Below are 15111 nucleotides of genomic sequence, written 5' to 3'. Positions count from 1 at the left end.
TTTTTTAGATCCTTTTTACTCTATCAAATTATGCTAGTCCTGAGTTAATTAGTCCTGATGTGTTCCTGAATGGATAAACAAAGCAAAAATATTGGTTGTCCTTTCTTGAAAGGTCTGGGATTCTTTTTCATGTTTTGAACAGCACTTATTGATGCCATTCAAAGGCATTCCTTTCTAAAGGATGAGAAATTTCCAATAGCCAGCAATGATTCAGCACTACAGTTGTGTATAGAATCATCATAAATACAGTAGCCAACAGCAAAGCATGTCTGTAGTGTCATTTTATTGTTGTGGAATAAAATAGGGAATGGTGGTCCATGTGTGAGACATCAGCATAGCCATGCTAGAGGCATTTTGGGGAAACTACTGTCCCAAACTGCCATGTAAGAGCAAGGCTCTTCCTCTGAAAAGAAATGTGTGTTATAAGCATTAAGAAAGTTAGTGTGATGACAATTAAACTGTTCAAAGGAAAAAGAAACTATTAGCAGGAGCATCTCTGAGTTTTACTGAGTTTATTTATCCATTCTGGTAAATGCCCATTTGCCACCTGGTTTATCTGGCCAGGAAGGTGCTTGGAGAAGGGATGCAGTACATTCCTGCCCCAGACAGCTCTGCACTCTGTTCAGAGGGCCCATGCACAGATCCTGGGGCTTGCAGGCAGCACCAGGGCAAAAAGTCTGTGTAACCTTCTTTTAAATACTTTTCTCCACTGAGATTTTAGAGGAAGGAGCATGAATTATAGCACAAACCATAGAAAGGCATCCTGAAGGTAGGGCATTCTTTATTCCCATCATGTTAGCTATTTCTGTGCTACATTGAGCAGCAATTTGAAATGTAATATGGGACTTTTAATAGAAAGTCAACTACAAGCAAGAAAGTAGCAGTCACAGTATTAAGGGCTTACATGCCACATTGGCCCTAACCTGTAAAAAAACGGATCCCCAATAACTTGGTGGACACAAAGGTCCTACTTCTCTTACTCCAGCTGCGGTAGCTCTTAGGGCTGAGCGCAATACTGTCCTGCACAGCCTATTTTTCCTGTAAGCCTTGAATACAGAGAGCAACAAATGCACCTCCAGGATGATATTCTGCGGTACATGCAGAATGCACCTGTACATCCTCCTCTCATCCTTCCTATGTCTGCCTGGGGGGAATGCCTGTCCTCTGCCAGCTCCTCATGAGAGTGACACTGGTCCAGAGCTGTCCAAGGGCTTGAAGGCTCAGTGCATTGCCCTGTCCATTCATGTTTCATGGACAGAAGACGGACCGTGAGCATCCTTGGGTCTGACAGCCAGGGATGGAAGGAAGCAGGACCAATTTGTTCTACTGCTCAGGTTAAAAAAAGCTGGAGCACCTGCCAAATCTTCAGTATGCAACCATGTAATGTGGATAAATTCATAGCAGAGACTCAAATGACCACATATAGCTTTCCACATATGGTATTTTCATAAGAAAGCCAGAACATAGAAAGCTGGTGATGTGTATGCATAGATCTTCTGGGCATTTCTACTCCATAATATCAGCTGTAATCATTAAAATTATAGCTTAATTGTCTGCTTTGGCACAGGTACAAAATAATAATCCTGTCTTGCTTGTCAAAACTGAGATGATGGCTGATGGCAGCTGTGTGATTGTCTCTGCCCCAGCCATGAATCTCATTTAACTCCATCAATGTGACAACTGCAGAGTCCTGCTATTGACAGGAACTCCATGGTAAATTTGCTAAATTCCTTGGCTTGTGCTGCTCCTCAGCTGTGTTATAATACAAAGATATTTTAATGAATCCTAGCAGCCAAATGATGTCTACTATAAAACTATTCCACAGTTTTTCAGTCTTATACAATACACAGAAATTAATCATTTAGTTCTTGAAAGGAGTAGAAAATATGTAGAGTTCACATCCCCAGTGAAGCATGGTTCAGTGCTCATCATGATATGGTTATTTATCAGTGACAATACTGGAAGCAGTGTTTAAATTCAGCACCTCTGCCGTTTCTAAGAGCAGAAGGAGAGAAGCTGGAAGAACTGTCAGCTGCTTGATGCCAAGTCATTTGCTACATCTTTTTATAATTATTAGTATCAGTTCAGCCTTTTTTCAAACAAGTCTGACTTGCTTCTTTAATCACTGTATAATCTTCACAGAGTCCCTCACCCAATAATACAGGCATATATGCCTATTTGAAAAGAGTTACGTTTACATGGCAGTGAAGATTAGGAAGATTAGATGTCTTAATTATATCCTATATTTTCATTATTTTTGTACTCCTAGAGATGTGTAAGAAAAAGCTTGCTTTCTCCGATAACATCTGATCTTTGGTGTCTGTTAACAGGTTTTTAATGAAAGACTACAGACCTGCTTGAGACTGCAAGTGTCAGAGTTGGGGGAAGCAGCAAAGGTGTATGGTGTCACAGGTACTGCCCTCCAGGAATGGGGTGCTTGCTTTCTTCCTGTATCATCAGTCACTCCAGCTGTCGGGCCAAAGGGGCATGGGTGAAGAAGCAGTATTGTTTCTTGAGTGCTAACCCCCTGTGCAGATGGCATCAGAGGGTAATTAGAGGAGTGCACTCTTGCTATGGGTGTCCCTCTCTGATTGCCCCTCTCCAAAGGGGGAGACTGCAGGGATCAATGCTGCACATATCAGTCCTTTCCAGAGCTGATTCCCCATCCCCCACACCAGTGGCTGTATGGTGAAAGCCTGCTGTCACCAGGGTAGAGAGCTGGGGTTCTAGGTGAGTTCAAGAAATCGGAGGTTTTGGCCAATAGTTATGGTAATGCAAATCTGACTAATGAAAATTACAATTTGACACACTACACATGCTGCCAAAAATGACTGTGCAATATTAATAAACGCTAACAAATATTATCAAATACCATGGCTACGACTTTTACTGTGATCCACTTGCTAACAGTCAAGGCAGGCTCTCTGGAGATGGGTTTAGGAACATTAAATATTGATCTGAATCTTGCATTGCTCCCTAGGTGGCTTTGGTACTTTATGTCTATTATCTACTCTTACATTTAGACTATTTTTGCAGCTTTGAAAGATGTGTTCTTGGTTTTGCCAAGTGCGACCAATTAATTTTAAATTCTTTTAAAATAATTTATTGGACTTCAGTGTATTGCTTTAATTCAGAGAAATTAATGCTTAGTCTGCTTTCTGAATTATATGTACAGGGCTGAGGGATCATTTCAAATAAATGTAGATTGTACATAGGGTAGCACCACTGACAGTCTTCTGGGCAAACCCACAGCTGTGGACAATGATTTACTACTCTCTTTTAAGATGAACAGAGCAAATTTTCACTTGGTAGGGTAGGATACCAGTATACCAGTGTATCCAGTACCAGGATAAGGACAGGACAGGACAGGACAGGCTAGGCTAGGCTAGGCTAGGCTAGGCTAGGCTAGGATAGGATAGGATAGGATAGGATAGGATAGGATAGGAAAGGAAACCAGTAGGATGAGGGCAGGCTTAGAGTAAGTAAAGCAAAAAATCAGTATGACTCTGGGAACAGGACTTTTTCAGAAAGAATGAATGCATTATCCTTAAAATAATTATTTTGATAGACTCCCAGTGGCCCACTGAAGATGTATTTGGGTGCATTCGTGCAACAGAATCAGGTAGATATCCATCAGCCTAGTTAAACATATCATCTGTAGTTGTCCTTCCAGGTACCAAAGACCACGAACTTTTAATACGGTTGATTGTTAAGGAGCATTTGGTATGTTCATACTTCAACTGGGCTGAGCAATGGAATGCCCATAACATTTAATATAGTAGCTTGACATTTAAATGTCAGTTAAAAGTCTTTTCTTGAGCTGGTAAAATTTCCAGAGGGATGTGCGTTTCATTACTGGAATGGCCTCACAAATAGCTAGATAATGTGACTGTGATTCCAGGTCCTTGCCAGAGTTTTGTTCTACAAAGAGAGAATTTAAAATTAATTATTCCCAGGACCTACATAACTTACAGAGTTGGAAATGACTGGTGGAGCAGCCACTGTGTGTGCAAGAAGGTGGGGACAGGCACCATGAAGATTTGACTGACTGTGCTGGGGAACCATGATGTGCTTATGAAATACTGCCAGGAATAATTATGAAAATGACACATTTCCCAAACATTTAAATTGCCTCTGAGCAAACATCTGCTTGGAAATAATAAAGTACTACAGCAGTTTATGCTGTGACCATAGGATGGACCTCCTTAGTGGCCACGTAAACGTCTTGTATGTTGGTGGGTCTAGAAGGTTATTCCTGAGGGAAACACAGTGTAGAGTGAAAATGGTAGAGAATAGTAACAGGGAGCAGCTTGCAGAGCTGTTCTAAGCCCTAGAGCTTGAGCACAGGAGGCTGCACTGCAGTGGTCACCTCCTTTTACCCCTGTGGTTTCCCTTGGAGGAGTACCTAATCCAGAGCGGCTCTTGGCAGTTGTCTGCTGCACAGAGAGGCAATGCTCCTTATCTTCCTTTCTCTTTTGCAATAAAAAGGTCCCAGCTCTGCTGCAGGGGAATGGCAATAGAGCCAAGAGCAAAATTTGCCCTTATTCTTTGCCAGCCAGCAGTATTCTCTTTAATTTTTAATGATTACAAACTACCCTATTCATGAGGCTTTGGAAAAATCAATAATGCATGCACATTTGGTGGGGGGCAAGTGATGTCATCTATCTGCAAGTCTGAGATTATAGTGTGAGATGAGGTACCGACAGTTTGAAATCCTTTATAAATGAATTAAATTGCTTTGCTAAAAAGAATAGGATGAACTGGATCAAAACTGTTCCTTTCTGAGATAATAAATAAAGTAATAATATGATTGTTAATGTCACTGATTGAGGTTTGGAATCAAATTTAGAAAGGAAAAATTGAACATAGGTGTGAACTCCTGTTTCTAGTAATTGTTTTATCTCAAGAAGATCTTGGGTTCCCTTTCCGTAGGAAAGCACTTGGGTTGTGTTGAGAAAAAACCTGATATAAAATGCAAACTAAAGCCGGCAAACCCAGGAAATTAACACAGGACTTCCCAAACCTATTTTGATTGAAGTTCACTGAGTGAACTACTTTGATAATATCAGCTGGTCCAGCTGTACCCTTAGGGTGTACAGGCTGCACCCCTGTTGGGTGCAGTAGTAGTAGCTGGGAAAAGTGCTGCTGGGCTGCAATTGTTGTACATCGAGGTGTACAGTCAGTTGGGCAGGGATCACTTTTTACTGGGGCACCGTGGTAAATTGAGTTCACTGAGTTAATTAATGTTAAGAGTACATTTCTAATGGGTGAGTCTTTCTGCTTGCCTAAAGAATTTTCCTCAGAAAATAAGAGTAGGCGGTTCCTTACAGTTTCAGTCTGTCCAGCCCTAAATGCCTGCTAGTACATAACTAAGAATCCTTCTCTCCCTGATTCTAAAGTACCTATAAAACCGCCCAGATTTATTTGTGCCTTCCAGAGGCAAATATCTGTTCTTGTTTAAAACCTTCTGTAAGAAAATCTATGCCACATCATTGGCACATGCTGGCAAATTAGAGGTGTTGGTGACCGAGGACCGAGGAGGATGTCCCCATTGTGTTTACAGATAGGTATCAAACAAATCGAAATAATTAGGAATTAAGAACGATGTACTTGAGACCACAACCATTTGAGATTTCAAAGTACATATATTGCCTCACTACTACTGCTATTCTGGCTTGTTTTTACCTCTTCAACTGAGTTAGCATGACAAAGATGTGATAGCAAAAGATGAAGCTGCTGGTCCTTTTCAAACTATGTCAATGATTAACTTTGTTTATCAAGGAAAGAATCCACAATGGTTTATTGTTTGTGGTTTTGGAGGGGTTTGTTGTTCTTCATTCCCTCAAGATTTTTCAGTGTCATGTCCAAATAGAATTTGCTGCTTTATATTGGATCCTAAACCATGGTTCAGTTCTAAGAAGGCGAAGGGGATCTCTCCTTCCATTTGCAAATTCTGACTTGTGTAAGACAGTACTAATTCAATGTTAAACCAGTATTTAGTGAACAAAATCACCCTAAGAGATAATCTCTTGGCAAGGGGTAAGGAAAGCACAGCAGGGAGCCATCTGAATGTTTGAGCTTAAATCTGGAAAATAAGAGCTTGAATTTCTCTTTTTGTTTTATTTATTTGTTGTTTATTCACCTGTGCGGTTGTTTTTAACACTTGCCACAGTTGTTGAAGCACATTCTCACTGACAGTGCAAGTGAGTAAGTCCTATGCACCATTCTTTTCCCATGTTATATTTTGCATAAGCATTGTTAAAATACAGCTATTCACTCTGGTGCCATCTATGCTAAGCAGAAATGTAAATCACTCTCATGCAATTCAAAGGCAATTCAAAGGAACACTGAGTACTGCATACTTTTTAATCATCTTGTTACAATTAGCAACAATAATTAGTACTATTAACAACAACTGTGTATCATTTTAATTTGGCAATATCTACTGCTGTGAGGGAAAGGGTCAGAGAGCAGTATTTAGTAAAACAGAAATGCCTGTATGAAAAGAGGAGAGGTTTTAACATTCAAATTAATTTTGAGTTGGGATGAAATTGAGAAATTCTGTGCAATGGTTGGATTTATGCATTTAATGCAGAGCAGGCTTGTGAGCAGGGCCAGCAGCTGCACCAAGGAAGATGGGTATGAATCTGGCTCTGCATGACTTGCCCCAGGATTTGCCTTGTTGTCACCTAGATCCTGGCTAAGGGCCTAGGGCAGCCATCAAGCTGGTGAGGAGTATCTTAAAGGTGTAATTCAGGAGCAGACCTAGTAATGCCAATCTGGGAGTTAATCCAGCTATATTCTAATTCATGGGAGTAAAACAAGGAGCAAGAAAGCTTTTTGCTGCAAGCACCCTGCAGTATTAGTGGACTTCAGAGTGATGCACAGAATTTGCACCTCTGGACCATGACTGAATTAACCTTGATTCTGAGCCCGTTACTCCTCCTCAGATGGCTTCTTTTTCATATTTCTCTACTGAAGCTTGAGGTAGGATCTCTTCCACCAAATCTAGCTCAAAAGCAGTCAAAATACCGTGTGCTTCCAAAGTAGATGCTGTCCAAACCAAGACTTTTGCCTCCCTGCCTTCTGGCTCTACCTATCCATGCAGGTGCAGAGGGGAGTCTGCTAAACTTTTTACAGAACATAGGTGGATTTTTAGTTGCCTTGTTCTTTGTTAGTTCATTTTATTCCTGGTTTCCCATGCTGTTCAATAACAATTTGCAAAGGCTAGGGTTAACTAGTCTTGCATAAATAGTCTTACATAAATTAGAAATATGGAAGTTCTCAGCTGTGCCTGGGCTAGTGAGGAAAGAGCTCTTGGAGCTCCCTGGAAGACAAGTAGCTCCACGCGTTTCCATCCCACCTCCCTTGAGCACCTATTTTGGTAGGAGATGAATCACTGCTTTTCCACTCCTTTTGACTAGAAAGAACCTGGATGACTCACATACACTAGCAAAGTGCATAATATGTTATTATAATATGTTAGATATCCTGGCTAAGCTCATCCCTGAGAACCCCTTCAGAAACTGCTATTTTCAGAGACCAGCTCGACTGCCTTGGTTTGGAGGAGAACCAGGGTGGGAAGGAGGGTTATTTCTGGCTGCAGTGTCAGGGCATCACTGGTCTGGCCCTCAGCTGTGCAGGAGGTTATGCTTGTGCACCACATCACAGGCTGTGAGCCCTGTGTTACAGTGGCCTCATGCCTGAATCTGGAACTGTTCCAGTCAAGCACAATCTGAGCAGCTGAAAAAAACCCCTCTCTAGTCCTAAGGAAGGCTTACATGTGCAGTGAGCTGCAAAAGGATGGCTCCAATCCCAAGCTATGTTTTCATCATTGTGTTTTCATCCTGGGTATCTTGCTGAAAATCCCCAAAATTTCCCAGATGCGGCCATTATTATTGCTTATGTGCTTTTAGGTGTGGGTATATTCTGCTAAAACTGCCTCTTCTTCATATGATTTCTACAGCAGTGCTTCTCATAACAATAAATTCCTTTCTTTTACAAATACAGTTAAGATAATTGCTCCTTTTACAACCCATGCTTATCTAAACAATTCTGGGTTAGAGCTGGTTTAGAACAAGGATTTCCACATCCAAAGCAACAGTATCCAAGAGTGCAGCTGCCAAGCAATGCCTGAGCCCCCTGGGGCAGGACCTGTGCAGGGTCTGCTCACTGAGAAGGTCTAGGAGCCAAGCTCCTCAGCTTCTTCTCAGGCCTGAAACAGAATTTCATAACAGATGAACTGCTGTATTTCCAAACAGCTGTGCAGCTTGATAAGCAGATCGATATTTGGCATGGAAGGTTGCACAGTCTGTGCTTGTCTACTTCACATTCATCATTACTTTTCCTCCATTTGGCATTGGAATAGCTGTCATTCTGCTTGATTAGCTCCCAGATGATGGAAAAGTTAGCAAACTGTTTCTAATGGAAACACAGCAGTCTATGTCTAGAAGGGGGTTGTTGGAAGTGAATTTAAAATACAACAGATACATTTAGGAAATTATTTACATTTTACTCTGTGATGGTCCCCTGGCAACCGTGCACAGTCTCACTGAGGTGTTATTGAATAAGAACCCTTTGGGAGAGAGAGAGCTGGCTGAGAAACAATTTTCTTAAGTGAGGACACAGTTTCCAGAAGATAAAATAATTTCTCAGAAGCTCGTTTTTATTATGAACAATAAAAAATTACATATTTTATGGTCATTTTGATCTGTATATTAACACTTTCATCAAAATGGCCTGAGGCATTTAATATTGTGTTGGTATTAACTGGAACTCCCTTGCTGCTGTGTATCAGCCTATAGATAGCTCAGGACGGCCTGTGTCTCCCTGTTTGAGGGGTGATATAGGTTGGTTTCTGGCCAGCATCTATCACTTGTTCTAGAGAAGGATGCATGGCAGGTCTGGGACCCAAAGGAGGGCAGGAACAGTGGGGCCCTGGAGGTTTTCACGCTGTCTCGAACTACACTAGTGTGTGCTGAAAAGGAGTGGCTAAGAGGCTGCACTCTCAGGTGGGTGGGAAATCAACAGAATCAAGCTCAAAGGTGGTCTAGTCAGTTATATAAACTTTTCCAGTGAGTCAGATTACTTTCTTTTGCTCAGAACAATACCTTTGGAGGATGTATTCACTGCACCACAAAATCTGTTGCACCAAATTAGAGGCATCATTTCAAGAGAGAGAGCAGGCTTAGGAAAGGATATCTTCTCTGGACAGGGGAACAAAAGATGCACGACAGCAATCTGCATTCCCTCAGGAAAATGACGTAAGTTCATTTCAGCTTGTAAAAAAATAAAATATTTCATTCCCAAGCTGTTTTGGTTATTTTATCCTGATCACTGCACTCTGTGTGCCTCTGCACTGCAAATTAACATTTGCTGTCTGTAATCTCTGTCGAACCAATTGCGTTGATTTATACCTGTGCTCTTGTCCAGTTTATCTCCCCTGTGACCAAGGAGGCAGTTCTCTTCTGCTCTTGTGACTTTTTCAGTATTGGAATTTATCTCGGGGCTGTGACTGTGGTGCAGAGCGTGCTCACTGCCTCTCTGAATGAAGAGCATAGTAGGTCTGCATCTTGACACAGCTCCAGGAGGAACAGTTCTTCCCTCTCCCTGCCCTGGGAGCCTGATGCCATGCAAAGCAAGAAGAGTGACTTCAGAACTGCCTGGGAAACTCTGTTTCCACTGAATCAGAGTTTAAGAAGGCAAACATGAAGCAGAAAGCATTTTTCTTATCATGGCAGATCAATTCAAGATGTATCCAACTGCATAATGCTGTAGATGCTATTTTTAACGAAAATATTTTAATCTCTGTGGCAGCGTAAATGTTCCTGATAGACTGTATATGCTGTCTCTGACTTCTGTGGATAAAATAATTTTACTGTTACCATCAATAATTCTCTCTGTTTCCACTAAAAACACTTCAGTATTATTCCTGGTAATTGAAACAGAGACCCAGACACAGTACTCATTGCTGTGAATGGGTGCAGATGTGGCTCATGGGAGCCAAGCTCCTGCTCTGGCTTCATGGGGACAGCTTTTGGGGTCCCAGGGGAGTGAGAGTCACCTTCAAGGGATGCTGTCTTGGAGGAGCTGTGTCCCATGTGCAGGGAATTGTAAAGTGGAGGGGTTATCCTTTACTACTCCCAGCCCTACAGAACTCAGTCTTTTGTGGAGTCAGCTCAGCTGGTAGCAGAGATGGTGAAGGTACACCTCAGGGAAAAGATGGCCCTGAATTGCTTAAAAGCTCCTGACACTTCAAAATGCTTCTATGTGACCCAGGTGTTACTATTCTTTTAGTCACTTTCCCATGTGGGTAGCAGAGAACAATTGGTAAGGTTTCTGACTTAAAAGGATCCTGCTTCTTGCATTTCACTATGAAAATGGGGAGAGTCAAGCCTGAAAATACACTTGTAAAATGATAACCTGGGAGAGGAGAGCCTTGCTCCCAGGCCACGGTACAAACCTCTGGCAGGGGTATGGAGTCGCCTGACTGTGGCTTTAGGTAGTTAAATCCCCTCACAAACCTGCAGTCAAGTCTCTTTGCAGAAGGGCTGTAAGGATTTAAGAGTTTTGAGTCACTGGTCAGCTTTAGGATTTGGAGCTTAGTTCCTGTACACCTCATGCCTTTAGAAAATCAGATTTAAGGACCTGTAAAATGCCCTGTCCTGGCTTCAGCTTGTCCATGATGTCCCTGCACTAGGAGAGCACCTAGTGCAGGGCACAGGATGGGGCTCTGGAGGAATGTAGGGTTTCCTTTATCAGGGGAAGTCTAGCAGTGTCACCAGTGTCTAGCACGTGCTCCAGGGTTTCTCCACTGCCCAGGCAGGCTCCTTGTGCAGCAAGAGACAGCGGTAGGATGCCCAGTATTTGTGCTTTCATTATTGCCATAAAAGCAGCATGCCTAGCTCTGTAGAAGTTGCTGTTGTTGTATTGTAAAAGTGAAATTTAGATAAGGTCAAGGAGAACAAAATAGGAAGTTCAAAACATCAACAGAGCTGGGGCTCAGGGTGCTCCTCTGCGGTGGTGCCTCGTGCAAGTTTTGGGTACATCACAATACAGACCATGAGTGGAGCCTGAACACAACATTCATCTGTCTCACCCAGGGCACGAGTCCCCCATCTTTCTATGCATTATATCCTTATAAACTGGAGTAAAACCTGTAAAGCACTACTCATGTTTCCTTCCTTTTGGAAAATTATTATTCTGATTTTTCCAGCTTCTGCTTTTTTCTTCCCCTTTTTCTATTTTTCTGTTTTATGTGTCAGTACACGTTCCTATGTGAGTCTGTGCTTAAATGGAGAGAGATGTAAATCATGCCTTAGGCTTCACTGTTTCCAAAAGAAACTACAAAGGATAAAAAAAAATCCAAAAGACCTAAATGAAGACCACAAAATGAATGAGGAGGGGAAGACTGGATAAAAAGAGAAATGTATACTAATTATTGGAAAGCCTCTGATTTTGAAAAAGGACAGTCTTTGATGGAAGAAGAAAAGTGTTGTTTGGTATAATTTGATTCACTGCAATTCCAAATTGCTAATTAGTGTGCAGGCACATGGCAATAGTTCTCATAACTTCCCAACACCTTTTGTTACCTGCTTGCTCAGGCCGTCTAGTCTAAATGAGTCTGTTCAGTTCCAAAACTGTGCATGTCCTTGTTACGGCTACAGTGCTTAATTAGACCTTCTTTTCGTAGCTGGCTCTGCTATGCTTCTCAAGAGCCATCTGCTCACAATAGAGGAAGGGATGGAGCAGTACCTTTATGTAGGCTTGTGCACAGAGCAGAATAGATGTGGGCTAAAAAACCACAAATAGGTAAGAGCTTTGGTGGTTGGTTGCATTGCTGGGTGGCTGGTCTGTGTCTGGCTAAGACCACCATGCAACAAAAGGGGAGATGGGGGATCAACATTGTCTATAGGAAGCAGGTATAGAGGTGAGAACTGCTAATTTGTGTCCCAGAGCAGAAAGCTGTAAAGACTGGGTCACCCTTATACATCAGCTAATTTTGAGAGCATTTACAAAAATTAGGAACTAGATCCTAGTGTCTGGTGACTTCTCTTGAATGGCTTTGGAGCTTGTCAGGTACCTTGACAATGGGAAATACACAGTCAAATTTAGTACTTGAAGTGTTCAGGTCTTTAACAGTGCTTGACTCATGCTGGGAAGAAAGAGGAAAGCTATCACTCCACTGCATTTTTGCTTTGTTTCATTTTGTTTTGGCATATAGAGAAATTGTTCTTTCTCATAACAAATAGATGATGATGCTCTGAGGTAGTACAGTGTGTGAATGTCTGTGCTATTCATCATCTTACTGGCTAAAAGGTATGTGTGGAAAACTGAAGAAAAGGAGGTTACAAATGCATTGCTTGGTATTGGTCTGCCCCAAGTGATGTCAAGGGACTTTGACCCTGCTGCAGGTACATAGTAGTTGTCCTGCAGAAAGGAAATTATATTCTCTTACACTGGTCTTCTGTGACCATAGTACATCAAATTCTTAAATGTGAGTAATTTAAGGGCAACAAACTGCACATAATTTCTGTTGGAAATAATGCCACTGCCTCATTCAGTTTAAGAGCTTCATGGTGGGACCTTGGGCATGCCCTGATGTTGGACAGATTCTTAGGCTGGACTTTGCTGAGCCTCTGCCACATACAAAAGAGCTAGAGACATTAGAACAACAGGCTCCTTTGTAAACTGTCACTTCTCCCACAAAAAGCAGCTTCATTCATGAGCACTAGTTCGGAATGTGCACACATTTGCAGGAGAAATGACAAGTTACTAAGGAGGCAGAAGATCACTCTGCCAGAATGCAGGGCTCATTCTCAGCACAGTATCTGCTTTAGTGCACAATTGCACATAATTTCCTGAAGTCCTGCATTGCATCCTGCATGTCTCAAGCTGGGACTTGTCATGTAAATTGTTTTTCTTGTCCAACTCTACAACACTGTACTGCTGTAACAACACTGCGGCCAATGTGAAATGTTTTGCATTATGAAAGAGACACAGAAATCTCAGTCTATGAACTGGACTGAGGTGCCTCATGAGATGGTAACTTCATTAAGCATTTCTGGGAGTTCAGAAAAAAAGCTGGACAAGAGTGTACAATGTATCTCTTGGGTTGGCCATTTGATGCTTACACAGAGTTAATACAAACCCAGGAGTCACATGTTGTGTTAAACCAGCTCCCCTCAAAGCAGTCTAATAACAGAGACATGTAAACAACAGCACTGCAGCAGTAAAGGCAATTATCATCAAACCCAGTGGCACAGGAGAGGCAGAGCTGACTCCTGCTGCCATGTCTGGGGAGCAGGGATAAAATGCTCCCGAGCCTCAGGGGAGCCGGGCATGACAGCCATGGCTCTGCTGTGCCCTGAACAGGCCCTGGGGCCCTGGCTCCCCTTGAGCCCTGTGTGTGCTGCAGTGCTCAGCACCTCCCTGTGCTCCAAGCACCAATCTTACAGCTCTTCCTGGTCTCAGCAGTCATACACACCTGCCTCAGTTGCTGTCTCCACCTAACAGTGTCCAGGGAATAGGTAGCCTTGGCTGTGGTGGGGGATGGGGCTGCTACTTATGGAGCACAGTGTCAGGGTTTGCAATGGGTGGCACATGACCTGGCTATCAAAGCTGTGCATTCCAGGATTAGATTTGAGCTCTTATAAGTATCAATATTACTTCTGAGCTGTTTATCTTGCTGCTTGCAGTGTCTCCTCTTCTCTACGCAAGCATAGCAAAGGAAGCGGCACTGGCATCTTGTGGCAGGGAGTGCCAAGGCTAGTTCTGTGTTGTAGCACTGACTTTCACCAGACATAGGTCAGATGTAAATCCAGCTCGAAAATTAAACCCACTCAAGGTGCTTCCTTTCCCTTGCCCCTTCTGATAATGGAGGAAACACCAGGAGAGATTAAAATTTCAAATAACAATATATTGAAAATTACAATAACCACAACAATATTAATAACAAAGAGTGTACAAAAGAGAGGGAGACCATGTTCTAGCCACAAAAAAGGTATTCACCACTGAACATCCAGGCAGCACTCAGTGTGGTCTCCAACAAAGGCAGAATGGTGGAGAGCTTCTGCAGCTTAGCTTTTTCTCCCCTCAGCCCAGAAAGAAAAAATAATGGAAAGCAGGGACAAAACAAAAACCTGGAAGCTAGTTTGTCTGAATGAGTTGTACTGCCAAAAGGCTGACTGGCAGTGGCTCTCTCTCACCAGGGTGGCAGTGGCAGTGGCACAGTGAGGCTCTCACTCAGTGCCAAGAGGCAGCACGGTCCTGACCCCTTGTCCAGCACACCCTCCAGCCCGAGCCAGGCAGACAAAATGGCAAATTTTCCATATCCAACCTTGTCTTCTTCCTGCCAAGAACACATCCCCAGCCATAATGTGAATGGTATAAAATGGACAGTGCTGAAAACCCCACCCCCTACTTCTAACCTGGGGAATGAATGAAGTTTGGCAAAACCCCTCTGGGTGGGAAAGGCAAGGTTTGCAGCTTCTGTGTAGGCTTGGCACGAATGGCTGGGCCAAAAACAGTGACCTGCTCCATAAGCAGGGGGAGGCTTGGGCACAGCCATGGCACAGCCATGTGGGGTGCCCTCACTGGGGTCACAGTGTCCCCAAGAGCAGTATAAGTGGTTGTGTGAATGCTGGTGTGTATGGAGAGCGTGGCCAGTGAGCCTGTATCAGAAGGCTCTGTAGCCAAGTAAGAAATCCAGCAATTCACGTGCTTTTGTATAGGAAGAGATTTTTTACGTGGAGCAGAGCTTCCAGACATAGCTGCAGAGCAGCTTGGCTCCTCTGGCAGCCCTTGGGGCCATAACACTGCCTGCTGTCCTGCTGCAAGCAGAGAGAAACCTGGGTGACAGGACTGGCACGTGTGCAAACACGGTGGCATTTTTATTAGGAGAGGCTGGAGAGACCAGCAACCCTGACTGACGAACAAGGGAGGCTCTGGAGGAGGAATGAGCCTCTCATGTCCTTGAGTACTCTGCCATCTTGCCTTTGAGAAGCAGAAGTTGGTGTAGATAATAATCCAGGCTCCTCAGCTTACTAGCTACAAGAGTTTTCACAGTGCAGATACAACAAGAAACACCTTTGAAAAAAATGTGCACACATT

At 42.9% G+C, this 15111-nt stretch overlaps 1 protein-coding gene across 12 annotated transcripts in view; it reads left to right on the top strand.

Annotated features, from left to right (window-relative positions):
• KCNIP1 (potassium voltage-gated channel interacting protein 1) overlaps positions 1 to 15111 on the top strand; it is a 291334-nt gene that overhangs the window by 124920 nt on the left and 151303 nt on the right. For 11 of the 12 annotated variants that reach the window (XM_069029332.1, XM_069029330.1, XM_069029333.1 and 8 more), the window contains one exon: positions 2331 to 2412. The exons of the other annotated variant lie outside the window; for it this stretch is intronic. In XM_069029332.1, the coding sequence (XP_068885433.1) occupies positions 2331 to 2412 (82 nt within the window). The remainder of the gene's footprint in view (positions 1 to 2330; positions 2413 to 15111) is intronic. 12 annotated transcript variants of the gene reach the window in all.

Source organism: Aphelocoma coerulescens, chromosome 13 (genome assembly GCF_041296385.1).
Source record: "Aphelocoma coerulescens isolate FSJ_1873_10779 chromosome 13, UR_Acoe_1.0, whole genome shotgun sequence".
Lineage (NCBI taxonomy): Eukaryota > Metazoa > Chordata > Aves > Passeriformes > Corvidae > Aphelocoma > Aphelocoma coerulescens.
This window is presented reverse-complemented; position numbering and strand designations above follow the sequence as displayed.